Below are 14323 nucleotides of genomic sequence, written 5' to 3' on the forward strand. Positions count from 1 at the left end.
CGATTATTTCCAAACTTTCAATATTCACTCCTCAATTTTTGAGGGATGTAAATCACGCAATACTGAAATGAAGTATAAGTCTCTTAACAGGAAAAATGTATAAATGAAATATATTATTTATATTTCTCGACAATATGTAAGGCCAATGGAAAACTGTGAATATTTTTATCCCTGAAGCTCTACCGTCCCACCCTGGCCGGCCTCATGACAAGGAGATCCCCGGACTTTTAAATGTGCACGTGTTTATTGGTGAACATAAAAATGCAAGTATACCTAATCAGTGGGAGACGCGCCACGGCTTGTGAGGACACTTTCAACTAGGCTTTCTGGTGAAATTCTGAAAGGGAAAATTGTATTGGAGACCGAGAATTTCAGTTTGTTGCCGCGTGATGAGGAAGGAGCCGCGGCGCAGATCACAGCGACACTCTGATAGCGTCAATTAGGGTGCTGAGTGCTTCCCTTCCTCTCCCCGCCGCCCTCATCTCACCTCCCTCTCTCCTTTCCCTCCTGTCTCCTCCCAGTCCCCGCTCCGGCCTTACGGAGGGGGAGTGGCTGGATCTTCGTCCTAACCCGTCCCGTCCTGTCCTGCCCGACCTGTCCCACCCTCCCAGCCACACCTTGCCGCCCACCCCCCCATCCCTAATATGGACAGGCTTCAGGCAAGAAATTAAAAAAATAATCATGAATCCGACTATGAAAACAATGCCGGATGAACGCGGAGAGACACTCATAATTTTTCACTTATTAGTAAAAGCAGCAACGTAATTATCAACGTCATTTTTTTTCGCGTCCATTTTTGCTCTCCACTGCGACATTGGCCCGATGATATTTCCAAACTAATTTTGTTGACCTTATCATCCCTCTGCTAATTTCCACTGGCATCCTGCTTTTTTTTCTTTCATTTTTTTTTTTTTTTTGAGATTCGTACATTTCACAATTAAGAGTAATCTTCTATTTCACGGTTTTATTTATAATATTGACTAAAGCAATGTATATATACATTTTTCGATTGTCCTCATTTTCTTGGGCACGGTCATAAAAACTTTTTATGCATCAATAAAGATTTTTATCCCTAAATTCCCCGTCCATGAAATTTGAATTTTGACAAATGACTGAAATATAGGCGCACTTATTTTGTACGGCACTGTAATTCTTTCGGTACATGGCAGCAGAAAATTAATTAGCACTGAATGGACGTATATTTAATTAAAAATCTTGTTCATGTACCTTGTCCTGTCATCAGCATCAATCGGCACCCACCGCCACCCAAACACCAACACCACCCACCCACCGCCACCGTTCCCTGCCACCACCACCACCACCCCCTACACTCGGCAGCTGCCACCCACCAGCGCTGCCCATCCCACCCACCACCAAACCCAACACCCATAAACCGTAATCAACTAAACACCAACCGGCCACCCATCACGCCCACCGCCCACACCGCCCACCGCCCACTCCTCGTTTCAGATCCCCCCAATAAGTCGCATAATTAACAAATTAGGTGCAAATCGGATTACAAATGAGTGTTTCATCACTCATTGATTGGCAAGCAGGTATTTTTCGCTGACCCTCACTGTCGGTTTCAAAGAATGTCCCTAATACATTTGAATTAATTAAGTCAGAGGGGGCGACGCACGACCCATCGCTGAAAAAAAAAAATAATAATAATAAAAAACATAAACGAAAACTTTTCATGACGGAATCTGCTCCTCCGACACACTTGTCATTATTTCTTTTCACAGACGTTTCTCGCCGGGCAGTAAAATATTTCACAACGCCCTATCAACAACAATACTAAAAAAAAATTTAAAAACAAGGGCGTAACGTAAGTCAGCGATAAATATGGGAGTGAGAAAGTAAACAAAGACTCGCACTGAGCAATAACAAACCCACCAGTCCCCCTTCCCTGCCGAGGGGCGCGAGGCTCACAGAAAACGCGCCTCTCCCCCTCAACTGGGGGAGTGGACGGTGTCCAGGCATATCCCTTGCAACAAAATCAATATGGTCAGTGTTAGGGGGCAGCAGCCGCGCACACCACATGGCCTCTTACAGCATCCACCATCAAAAAGCATAAGAGATGTTTCTGGGCCTCCTACGTCCCCAGGGGGTGGTTGGGGAAGTGGGGGGAGGGGCCTGCGGGCTTACCTTGCTTCTCGGCGAGCAGATCCGAGGGAGGCTCACCGCGGCCGAGCCAGAGGGAGGGGACGAGAGGCAATAATTCAACTGGAGGTCTCTTCGAGAATCCAGAGCCGCCGAGCGTCAGGTTGAGGGTGTGACGTCATCTAGGGAGCCGGTGACGTCACGGAACTAAGGTGGTTGAGGGCGAGGCTCCGGCGGGCGGACAGGGCGGCGGCGTGCAGGCTGCCGCCGACACATGCGTGGCCTTCTTCATCCACTAAAGAAAGAAATGTTCTACTTTTTGCCCCTTTTTCTTCTCTCTCCTGCGGGGAGCCTGTGACGGCCCTTCAAGCCAAGGCAGCTGCAGCCCCTCTTGAGACGGTGCCAGCGGAGTTACTCTTGGACTGGCGTAAGACGCCGCTATCCAGGGCCTGTTGCTTCCCTCAAGCTGACGGAGACGCGGCTGACGGAGTCACCACCAGGGGGAAGGAGTGAGGGGCCACCGGCGGTACTGAGGACTGCGACACCACTTCTGGCCCACGCCCCGCCGCCTTCCCGCTGCCACGCCACCGCCACCTCCAAACCGCTTCCCGTCAGACGCCGCGCCGCCCACGCCGACGAGTTCGACTCAGCTTGCGACACCAAATTCTTAGACCTAATTACATATTTTTTTTCGTGAACATCCCTCGCCGCAACACCTCAACAACTAGGCAGGTGTCAATGGCATCAACGCCCACTGCACCGTCAGGGCAGCGGCTCATCAAGCGAGGGCGACCATGCGAAGCGAGAATTTTCAAAAAGGAATCGTGGCGGAGATTTTAATGCAGATATTTTTGTCGGCGGCGAGATGATGAGCCAGTAATCGTGTTTTAACGTAATCAGTTAAAATTACCTTTCTGTTTGCTTTGAGGCTTACAGATTGGCGCACTGTCCATTACAAAACCAATTTCCTATATACAGGAGCTATTTAGTAGTAATTATCAAAAATAATTAGATGTAACATAGGTGGAACCGTCATAGAAAATGTTGGTCATGCCCGTTCTCTTTGAGCCGCGCTGGCGGGGATGCTCCTCTATTTGTTTGCTGTCGGTCGCTACCAATATTTTCTCCTGTTTTCAATTGTTTCTCAACGACTTAACTAATATCAAACACGCACGGGACGGAGTGATTTCAGAATCATGCTTAGATAGATTTGAATACGTATCTATATACCTGTTTTCTTTATATGAAGTTTGTTCTATTTGGTCACATCAAAATTGATATTTCCAAATACACACTTTCCATACTGATCCTATCTCCCTCCAGCAAGTGATCCGAAATAAAGGCCTTTGTGATGCTACTCATGATTATGTAACACTTCACCAGCATGCTATTCTTACAGACTTAAGGACAGTGTGGAATACATGATGCTCACAAAATTAATTTGTCTTATGAAAACAGCTAGCTAGATACGTAGTTTCAGTGGTAAGACAGGGAAAAATATTATAGTTAGGAAGGCAACCTTATATTCCTCTGGTTGACTGATACAGATTCACCATGTATCTAACTAGAATGAAGAGCTGCAAGATAATTTTACCTTGATCCCTTTTTGCTAGCTGTCTGCTGTGGTGTATCACTATAAACAGTGTATGTAATGCACAGAGCAAATAGCAACAAACATGCATGCACATAAAAAGTAGTAATAAGCTAAAGAAATGAAAAAAAAAAAGTTAGAATGCATAGCCAAAATAGATTATGAAAATGTTAATAATATTACTGCTGAGGTACATCTGTAATCAAGAGACCTGCATGAAGTTGAGCCACGTTCCTGTAGCTCCGGTATCTGAAGTGTTTCCATCCAGATAACATAAAAGTTATATAGGTACTTAATTATCCACTTTGTCTATCATGCCTGGTCATGATACTGCTAGCAAAGCAGTAAGGATTATCAATAACTAGTTATGTTACTAGAACTCATGATCACAATGACAAAAATTTGCATATAAAAATTACAAAATCAAATAATAACCTAGGAGTAGAAGGAGAATGTTGTTAGAAAAGTTTAATAAAACAAGTTAATGGAACTAATGTTATACTGGCAAGACTGTAAGACTTCAAAGAGCAAGACACAGACACCTTCTTGAGTTTTTTATAATAATCCTAAAAGCTTGATGAAGAATGCACCAGTTTATCAAATGACGTTCAGGGGATAATGCATGATAATGTAATACTGGATGCACTCGTAATAACAGAGTCAGAAATTTAAAACATTTATTAATGGATTAAAAATAATAAGGCATGAAAAAAATTACTATAGACAATTTGATTAAGAACATTCACCATTTGTTGCATCCAATTATGAAACAATATAGTTTAAGTACTGTATGAGTCCATTATATGCAACAACTAATTATTGAAAAAAAATCACCAATGGAAAACCTAAAAAAAAAAAAAAAAAAAGTATTATGTATCAGTATTTTATGCATTTTGATACTGTTGGACCTTGGTTGGAGGAGGTTAGATCAGTGTTGAATTACTGAGGCTTCTCAGTACTGTGGTTGTATCAGTAGTTGCTGTGTCCTGATCCCTGGGAAACACTGCAGAACAAAGGCTTGAAGACTTCAGAATTATAGATTAAATTCCTTGAGATGGCAATGCATAAGTACATATAGATTAAATTCCTGAAGGTGATATGTATATAATTTCTTTTGCCATTCTTATTTTCCCTTACAGGGTTGGACAGTTACATGTTCAGAGCAAGAGGTTTCCTTCCCCTGACACTTTTCTCTGACAGGGCATAGGTTTGATTTCAAGGTGATCTTCCCCTAAGGAGGTAAGGAGGCTGCTGAGCAAGGCCATCAAGGTTGTGTTCCCCAAGGCTGACTACACCATGTGATGCACTTCCACTGCAGGGGTGAGGTTGCCAAATCCTTAAAGCAAAGCAGTATATAAGTACATACAAATTAAATTCCTGTAGATGACAATGCATCTTTTCTGTGGTATGACATTCTACTTCTTGATGTTCAGAGCCTCTTCTTGATTGGCCCACATTGCTGCACTCCCTATTTCATTTAGATCCTATCAAAATTGTGAGGTAGTTTCTTTCTCCCATTCACATATCAGAACTATTGTTCCAACAGGAAAATTAATGGTGATGGGAATTAACTCAATTAAAATACAACCCACCATGATGAGTAGATGAAACAGTGAGGATCCAGGTCAAATGGATCCATCACCCTGGAACAAACCAATATCAATTCGCTCAGTAAGCGGGGAGTCAGTCACCTTCCAAACAGCAGACAGACAACATACCCGCTCCTTCATTCGAGTGAGACTCTAGCCAGCACCCAACTCACAACAAGCTCCTTCTCAACTCTCTTCCATCCTAGTGGACACTTCACCCAGACTCTAGCTGAGTACTCTGTTTAGTCGCAGGCCTGTGCTGATTGGTACTTAGCTAGCCGTGTGTCTACCTAATGCCAAGGTTATGAATCCAATTCATAACCTGGCACTGGCCTTTTAAGCCAGTTTTGCCAAAAACAAATTTGCAGGTTTCAGAATTATGTGACATGAGCTATGTATGTAACAGCCACAAACAGGTGCACAGTTAAGCAAGAAACAAGCCTGTTCAAGCAATGGATATGTTATCAGGAGATAAAATAGACAAAATAATCAGTGTACAGGTATCACATTTTCTTGTAAGGTCTATATACATAAATACACACCTATCTGTATGCAAGGCTGACAGGCTCATGTCCCCAATGAAAAGGGGTAGCTCAGACAAGGCATACAGCACACACACACATACACTCATAAACATTAAATATACAAATATACACAATAGAAATTCTTTATGAATATCTAAAAAAAAAAGGAGACAATAGATATAAAACTGGTTTCTTTCAAGAACTTGTGCAAAATTATGCATCTTTGATTATTGCACTGTTTGATGGATGAAATCAATGCCTTTTTGCACTAAACAAGAATCTTACACTCTGCTTTTCCATACATGTAACCAAAATGTTTGTGAGAAAGACTGATTATCACTGGTATTTCTTGTAGCTGAGTGCTCGTTCTTCCTCCTCACCATCACGAGAATCCTGGTCATAATTCTTGCCATCCTGCTCCTCTGCAGCCATTATTGCCTTGAACACCCCATATTCCTGCTCTGTCAGCCGAGCAACCCTGGACAACACAAAAAAAAAAATAAATAAATAAAAAAAATAAATAAACAAAAAAAAAATAAGATTCTTGTGTATGAAAATGAATATTAAAAAGGAGAGTACTTTACATTAATGTATACAAAATGAGTACTTTACATTTTAATTTATGAATGAGGCTCTGTGCCAGAATGGATTTCATATTGAATAATGTATCCAAAATTATGATAAAACTATTTTATCTTTTATTTTTATCTTGGGCTACAGCAAGGCTTGTCTCTCTTTCTCCCTCCCTTCCTGCTCTCACAAATAATTATGTGGATGTGTGAACTAGAGATAACACAGAAGAGCAAGGTAAGTGACAAATCTACCCAACCACTACTACTTCTGTGCATGCACTTCAGTCTCTTAAGAGAATGATGAATTACACATAGAAATGCAAGACTGTTCCTTATTTAATGATTGGACATAAAGTTTTTAATTGCATTACTGCAATCTGTTTTCTTCTCAAGCACCCCTCTACACATTTTGGATATAGCTTAATAAAAACATTATAACTATGCTTATCTAGCTGTATTCCATTACACTGCACCTGTTGGTGAAGCGTTTATCCGAAGTATCCAGGATGTCATTGAGTGAGGGGTTCCTACGGTGGCTCTGCTTGTCCTTATACAGGTTGGGTGTCTTGTACAGGCCAGCCCGGAAGAGAAAGAGATGCCTGGTCTTGATGTGCAGGAGCGGCAGCTTCAGACACCTAGCAGCAGCAATTTGTGGCTGCTCCAGACCCATCTCCTGCAGCAACACAACAATTCATCAATGCTACTATCACTATCATCACTTTCACCATCAGAATCATCATTATTATAAGTATACTTCCCATCTCACTTGGCAGGATGGAGAGTCTACAGAAGGTGAGTGCAAAATGTATAGTTATGTAAGGAAATCCCTTGTGGAATCTTATTGTGAAGTATTTGTGTACCTATCTTAATTTATACATCATTAAATTCAATCTGTCTTCTGTCTATCAATTAAGAATTGCAACATGCCAATAAAAGTACTGTGAAAGCTTCTTTAATTAATCCTCATTGGGGAAGGTTTGATAACACTGATAAAAATGTATATGATAAATGAATGTCTAAAATGTGTTAGTAAAAATGTAATGCTAAGTTTACAAAAGTCTCTTACATTCTACTCTTCTGACAAATGCATTCATGGAGATGAGCACCACCCTCAAAAATAAAATATCCATAAAAAACTATAAATCTCTAAGTCTAGTAAAGTCTACATAGACATCCATTTCTGGTACATTCTTAAATGGCAAGGCAGAAGTCACCATATCTCTCTCCTGGTAAGTGCATTCTTGGAGATAAGGACCACCCTCAAAAAATAAAATAACCATAACAACAAATCTCTACTTCTGGTACCTTCTAACATGGAATGACCAAGGCAGAAGCCACCACATCCTGTTTCCTCACACTCTCCCCCCAACTCTCACTGTTACACAAACACCCATTATCTTCCTATTTTACATGCACATTCCCAGCATCTATTCCACTTTTATAAATATGAATGTCTTACAATATAATATCATTCTCCCTTATTTAACTCCCATCAACCACAGTACTGAAATAACTGACAATTTGCAGGGGTTTTGGAGGCATCTTTAAGGAGGAAAAATTATAGTTCTAATTCAACCCTTGCTTGATCCGTCACACATTAATGACCACTAGAAAGGAGGAGGTAAAAAAGGAGCACACTTCCCCCTCACCAATACCTGCACAACACTGACAGCTTTACCTTATGGATGTACATAATTTTGGCCATGATGTCTTCCCAGCTATCAAGGAGAACATTTGGGTTGTTATGTACCAAATTCTTGAGTGATGCTGGTGGAAACATGGCATCCAAGCTAAGCAGACGCCTTTTCAAGTGGGATGGATCAAGGAGTAACAACACTGGATACCTGTGAGGGAAGAATGTTAAGTGAAACTCTGCACTAGCCACTATACTGAATGTATATCACTATTTGTGCAACTTATAAACTTTTACTTTGGAGTTAATCTTTTCTCCTGGTTCTTACTTAGATGTGACATAGGTGTGTAGGAAAATATTCTTCCCATGTGACTCATCTACATGACTATCCACTGTAGTAGAGAGCAATCCAAATAATGAAACTTAATCAGTTTGAAAATTTTACCAGTCAAGGGTTTAATTGAATAGTGTAAATAAATACTCATTAATGTCCTGATTGCAAGTTTGTAAGTTATTAAATATTCAGACATGTATTAAAAGATAGATAGCAACCCTTTTACTTTATTATCTTTAATTACCATCAGGCATTGGGAGCCATAGCAAAACCTTTTGCACCATCCTGTGGAAGACTTAAAGCAATCAGCATGCAGTAAATGAAAAAAAAAGAATGAGTATTGTTATGCCATGTAAAGATGAAGGAATGAAATATGAAGAGGCTGAGTTGATATGGCAGAACTCCAGATCCAGATGAGATGCCCATAAGGAAAATAGCAGTCAGTGAGATAACTAGGAGTGTGTACATATATGGTGGATTTAATGGGTGCAAAAGGATGACCTCCAGTAAAATGGGAGAACAGTGTAAGAGCAATTAATATTAGGCAGGTGTGAGAAGAATGGGAGGATTAGAGCATACAAGAGCAAAGACAAATGGAGACTCTTCTTTCATATCCCCTTCCGTGAATTTTTAGGAAGAATCATCAGATACAGATACACACTCACACATGGCTTACTTTGTCACAAGACTGAGGCCATTCAGCTTGCCAATGTTCATCTGGCGGTACAGCAAGAGTTTATCTTGGAGGAGTGACACCTTGACCTTCAAGAGTTCAGGATGGAGTGCAATGCTCTGAAGGATCCGTAAACTTGGGATGCCACTTTCCACCATCGCCTCACACGTATTGGTCCAGGCCTTGTGAGAATGACTGAGGAGGTGTGGCATCTCAAGTAGCTGAGCTTCAATGGTCTCTGCCTTGATACCCAGGTCCAGGAGCAGCTGGTAAAGGCACGTCACCTGTGCCTTTCGATACTGAGTAATGCCTCGCATACACAGATCATTCACAACCACGCTGACTCGAGCCTCCACATCCACAAGGCTTGTGTCATTTTGTTCTGTACTGGCCACAGAACAAAACTGCTTTCCTCTTCCATGGACGAAGGATGTAAGACGAGAAGTTATGGGTAGCAGAGGAGGCAGCAGGGGAGCCACACCCCTCATCCACACAATTCTGGCACTAAACATCCTTAGTGTACTGAGCGAAACTGAAACTATGAAAGAGTAAGTTGGATCAAGATGGTTACAGTGGTTGCAGGTACATACAACACGTGGGAGGGAGGGAGGGGGAGAGAGAGAGAGAGAGAGAGAGAGAGAGAGAGAGAGAGAGAGAGAGAGAGAGAGAGAGAGAGAGAGAGAGAGAGAGAGAGAGAGAGAGAGAGAGAGAGAGAGAGAGAGAGAGAGAGAGAGAGAGAGAGAGAGAGAGAGAGAGAGTACACCATAATAAATTTTATTATACAAAATCTTTGCCTCAATGTATTATTATTGTATTTCTAAGTCATTTTAATCATTGGAAAGACAATTTTGTAATTTATTATAATAGAAATTAAAAGCTTGCTGCAGCCTTCTAAGAGGGTGCAGCTCCCTCAGCTACATCAGTGATCCAACAGCGATGGGACTGCATACCTATTAGACTCATATAGTAGACTGTAGTGATTTTGGAAAATTTTACAAATTTTTTGATGGAAAATAAAATAAATATTGGTCTGGAGTGCTAGTTTTTAAAATAAAAGTACTTATCTATTTCAATGAATGTGTATAAACAAAAAAACTCTCTCTCTCTCTCTCTCTCTCTCTCTCTCTCTCTCTCTCTCTCTCTCTCTCCCTCCCTTCCTCCCTCCCTCCAGTGGCTCCAGTTCTAAGCCCATGTTACTCATTAAACTGTGACTAAGTGTGGCAGTAGACATTATTTGCATTCTATAATTAAATTTTTGACCTTTGTTTTCCCAAAATTTATCAAGTTTCTTTTCAAATACAAGAACACTTTTGGCACTGACAACCCAATCAGGAAGGCTGTTCCACTTGTTTTGTATCCTACAGGTGAAATTGTACTTCCTAACATCTTGCATGATTTCTATAGATCTTCATGTTGCCTCTAGTTTCATTAATCCTCATCTCAAAAATTCCCTTATGCAGTCTTCATCATACTTCCCAATTATGATCTTAAAGGTTTCAATCATGTTACCTCTTGATCTTCTGTATTGTAAAGTTAGAACATCCAGTTTCTTTATTCTTTCTTCATAGCTAATCTCTTTCAGTTCAGGCACTAATTTGGTGGCCCTCCTCTGTACATTCATTATCACCGTTATTACTACTAATCTATTTCTATTAGTAGGACATTATTACTTTGTGTAAAGTATTCTGTATTATTTTACATACTGACATGATATGCACTTACTGGAACATTATCTCCTTTCCAAACAATGGCAACATCGGACAGACGGCAACATCAGACCAGTACTCCCCTAAAACAGTCCAAAGTTGCCCAGGTTGAGTGTACTTGTGTTTGTAAGGGCTGGTGTATCGGCAGTGTGGGTTTCTTCGCCAAGCCCACCAGTTAAAACAACGGGATAAACTAACACTGAAAAACAGGACACTCTCTCCTTTTCCCTCTCCCCACCTTCCAGAACACTCAGTAACACCTACAAGTAAAAAACCAGAGTGGAAACACGCATGCAAGTCTAAGAAACAAAAAAATAAAAAATACCTAAAACACTCAGCCTCCAAGCTCAGATACATTCAATTTATACCTATATATTTCTCTTCCAAAACTTCCTAGAATCATCCATAACAATTAAAAGTTCCAAACTAGCTTGTATTAACAAACCTACAATACTTACATTCTCCTCCCTAGCCCGTGTGTGGCCCAAAGTGTAAACAAACCCTGCGTCTTCTGCAATGAGTATAGAAAACTATTGTTCCAACGGAAAAATTCATGGTGATACGTATTAGTTCAATCAAAGTATAAAAATTCACCGTCTAGTCTCAAACCTGTGTGCTGATAAGTCGGGTTTACACGGGGAACTTTTCCCATTCGGCTGGTTCCAGTCACCCGGAACAGCCGACAGCATGTACAAGATCGAGAGCAGCCGCTGGTCTGCTGCACCAAAACATAAACAAGCAAGATGGAATCCTCCGATGACGAGCTGGGTTGCAATAGGTGCAATTTTGCTGTGCTTCAAGAAAAAATTAAGAGAAGAAACGGATGTGGGCTCGTTCCTGGCTAGCGAGAAGGAATACAAGTAGTGTTTATTACCAACTCTTGCGAGAACTTAAGGCAGAGCTTAAGGAGGCACGGGTTAATTCGCAGCCGCGAATTACTGAATTACCCATGTCGCGAAATTTTCCGGCAGCCGCAAGCGCGCTGGCCTGCTGCATCAAAAAAAATAAAAAATAAATAAATAAACAATCAAGATGGAGTCATCCTCCAACGAGCTAGTTGCTATAATTGTTATTTTACTGTGCTTGAAGAAAAAACAGAAGAAATTATTGTGAACTCGTTCCTGGTCTATATAGCCTTGCAGGCTGTGGTGCTCATAATACCTTCTGATACACACATGCTGGGCCACTGGCTTCCTCAGTGACGATGTAAAACAAACCAGTACCGCGTCTGTTTTCCAAAAAAGTTAGGGTATTTCGTGGGTGTTTTTATGTGACTCGAAATGTTTTTGGATTTCTACGGTGTTGAGAGAGAGAGAGAGAGAGAGAGAGAGAGAGAGAGAGAGAGAGAGAGAGAGAGAGAGAGAGAGAGAGAGAGAGAGAGAGAGATTGTTTTTATTATTCTTGAACCCTGTCTTCTTTAATGATTTTATGATGATGAGATGAATGAGCACTCTTAAGATGACTAATTAACTACTGATATGAGCGACTGACTAAGTAGTGGTAATTCATACTTATCCTCTCCTACATACCTCTTTTCGGTTTTATTATAGTTTAAGCCATTACACACTACGTGGTAATAACCTACCTCATTTTGTTCTTCTCACTATTCACATCATTTCTAATGATTACACTACTTGTCGGAAATTAATAATAACGCCACAATAGGCCTGGGAATGCACAGCGCTCTCAACTTTTTCTAAGTCCACAGGTAAACATAAATGGTGTATTGTTGCCTGAAATTCAGTTGTTAGGTTAGGTTAGGTTAGGTTAGGTTAGATTTGGGTTTTATTATAGTTTAAGCCATTACACACTACGTGGTAATAACCTACCTCATTTTGTTCTTCTCACTATTCACATAATTTCTAATGATTACACTACTTGTCGGAAATTAATAATAACGCCGTGGGCCGTGGGTAGAGATTGGGGACATTGGCTTAAACTATAAATTTACCCTCTTTTCTTCCCATGTCTACTACTACTACTACTACTACTACTACTACAATCACTACTACTATCAAGCTAAATATTGTCTTAACATTATTTTTTTTTTCTTTCCCTTCTCCTCCTCCACCACTCCACCTTTCTTCTTACTCCTCTTCCACTTCACCTTTATTCTCCCTCCCCCTACTCCTATCTACACCCCAGTATCTGGAAACACAGGGGAATACTTGGAAAACAACAAAAATTACGGTAAATATTGACGGAGAGAGACCGACTTCCATGGGCTCCCGGCTCACGGAGGTGATGACGTCACAACTCAGATGCTGACGTCACAGAGTCCGTTGAGATATCTTACGTACGTATTTCATTTAAAAAATGACCCCTCGAAAAATTGGAGCTAGACCCGAATGCCTTGTGTATTTTGAATTGTCATATACATTAACTAATATCAAAAACATAAAAACATTTCAAATCTCAGGAATAATAAAAAAAAAAATTTAAAAGTATTCTGGAAAAATATTGGAACCTTGATGAAATTAAAATATAATTCTAGAGTCCACAAATTTCATTTAACAGGTATGAAAAACACTTTAAAAAATATGAACTATTTTTTAAAGTAACTTAAAAGTAGTAACAAGCTGGAATAAGGAAATAAATAAAAACCGAAATGTACAAAATACCGATTTGAGCAGGGCTATAAATCACTCAAGTCTCTATATTTAACTGATCAGGAATAAAAAAATAATAATTAAAAAAACATGAACAATTTTTAGAAGCAATAAAATCTTAACTAGCGGCTGAAATAAAAAAAAAAGTCACTGACCATGTTCCAAAAATGAGCCGAAAAATGACTATCATTTACTTAAAAAAAACTCCTAAAATCTGCATATTTCATTGAACAGAAATAAGAAAACCAGTTAAAACACCACTAAATATTTTTAGAAACCATAAAAACCTGCTTATAGGCAAAAAAATAAGCAAATCAGAAAATAGAAAATAAATCAGAATCCAGCAGGCTTTGACATGTCTTATATGGCTGCCGCGGCCACCTCAGTGACGACGGCCGCAATTCAATTGTCTCACTCATTACTAGGCGTTATTTTGGAGGCTATTTATTGATTTTCAGGATTAATTTCGGCTGTGTGTGTGTGTGTGTGTGTGTGTGTGTGATTCAAACTGGCCACGTCTAGCTAAATCTAACACTGATCAGCTGTTGTTTCTATAATACTATTTTCTTATAAACATTAATGGTATACAAATATACTGGCATAATAGAATATATGTGCACTAAAATCAATCTAAGTCACTGCGTCTATGTTGGGTGCGTCACTTACCTTTTCTGGTCCTTATCAGCAGGCTTCTGGACTCCCTAGGCGCCTCATAACAGCTACCAGTCTCACATCAGTACACACAGGCAGCCCTGGCCCATATCACTGTCTTGCTCAGCGAAAATCCAGGTTAAATATGACAGCACAACTCGAACAACCTTTAAAGACTGATCTTTGCCTGCTACTCTCCCTCCTGTCGCTGGGCGGACTACGCACCCAAATCTTCTTCTCTTTCCAATAATATGCAGCAACTAGTCTCATATTATACTACAGTAATATGAAATAGGTATAAATATATAAAACTAAATTATAAGCTATTATAATAGTAA

The 14323-nt window shown here is 40.2% G+C and overlaps 1 protein-coding gene across 6 annotated transcripts; it reads right to left on the reverse strand.

Moving 5' to 3' along the window:
- Positions 1 to 4357: 4357 nt before the first annotated feature.
- On the reverse strand, positions 4358 to 14182 carry LOC135100052 (uncharacterized). Of its 6 annotated transcripts, none has more exons than XM_064002928.1 (6): positions 14001 to 14182; positions 11184 to 11236; positions 9023 to 9557; positions 8058 to 8223; positions 6853 to 7052; positions 4358 to 6285 (listed from the first exon to the last, which is right to left on the reverse strand). In XM_064002928.1, the coding sequence occupies exons 3-6, from the start codon at positions 9529 to 9531 to the stop codon at positions 6144 to 6146; spliced, it is 1017 nt and encodes a 338-aa protein (XP_063858998.1). In that variant the 5' UTR covers positions 9532 to 9557; positions 11184 to 11236; positions 14001 to 14182; the 3' UTR covers positions 4358 to 6143. The 6 variants fall into 6 exon arrangements, with proteins under 6 accessions (XP_063858998.1, XP_063858997.1, XP_063859001.1 ...); XM_064002927.1 differs by lacking the exon at positions 14001 to 14182 and adding an exon at positions 11335 to 11492; XM_064002931.1 differs by lacking the exon at positions 11184 to 11236.
- Between the last annotated feature and the right edge of the window lie 141 nt (positions 14183 to 14323).

The sequence above is a fragment of the Scylla paramamosain genome, chromosome 4, assembly GCF_035594125.1.
Source record: "Scylla paramamosain isolate STU-SP2022 chromosome 4, ASM3559412v1, whole genome shotgun sequence".
NCBI classification, from domain to species: domain Eukaryota; kingdom Metazoa; phylum Arthropoda; class Malacostraca; order Decapoda; family Portunidae; genus Scylla; species Scylla paramamosain.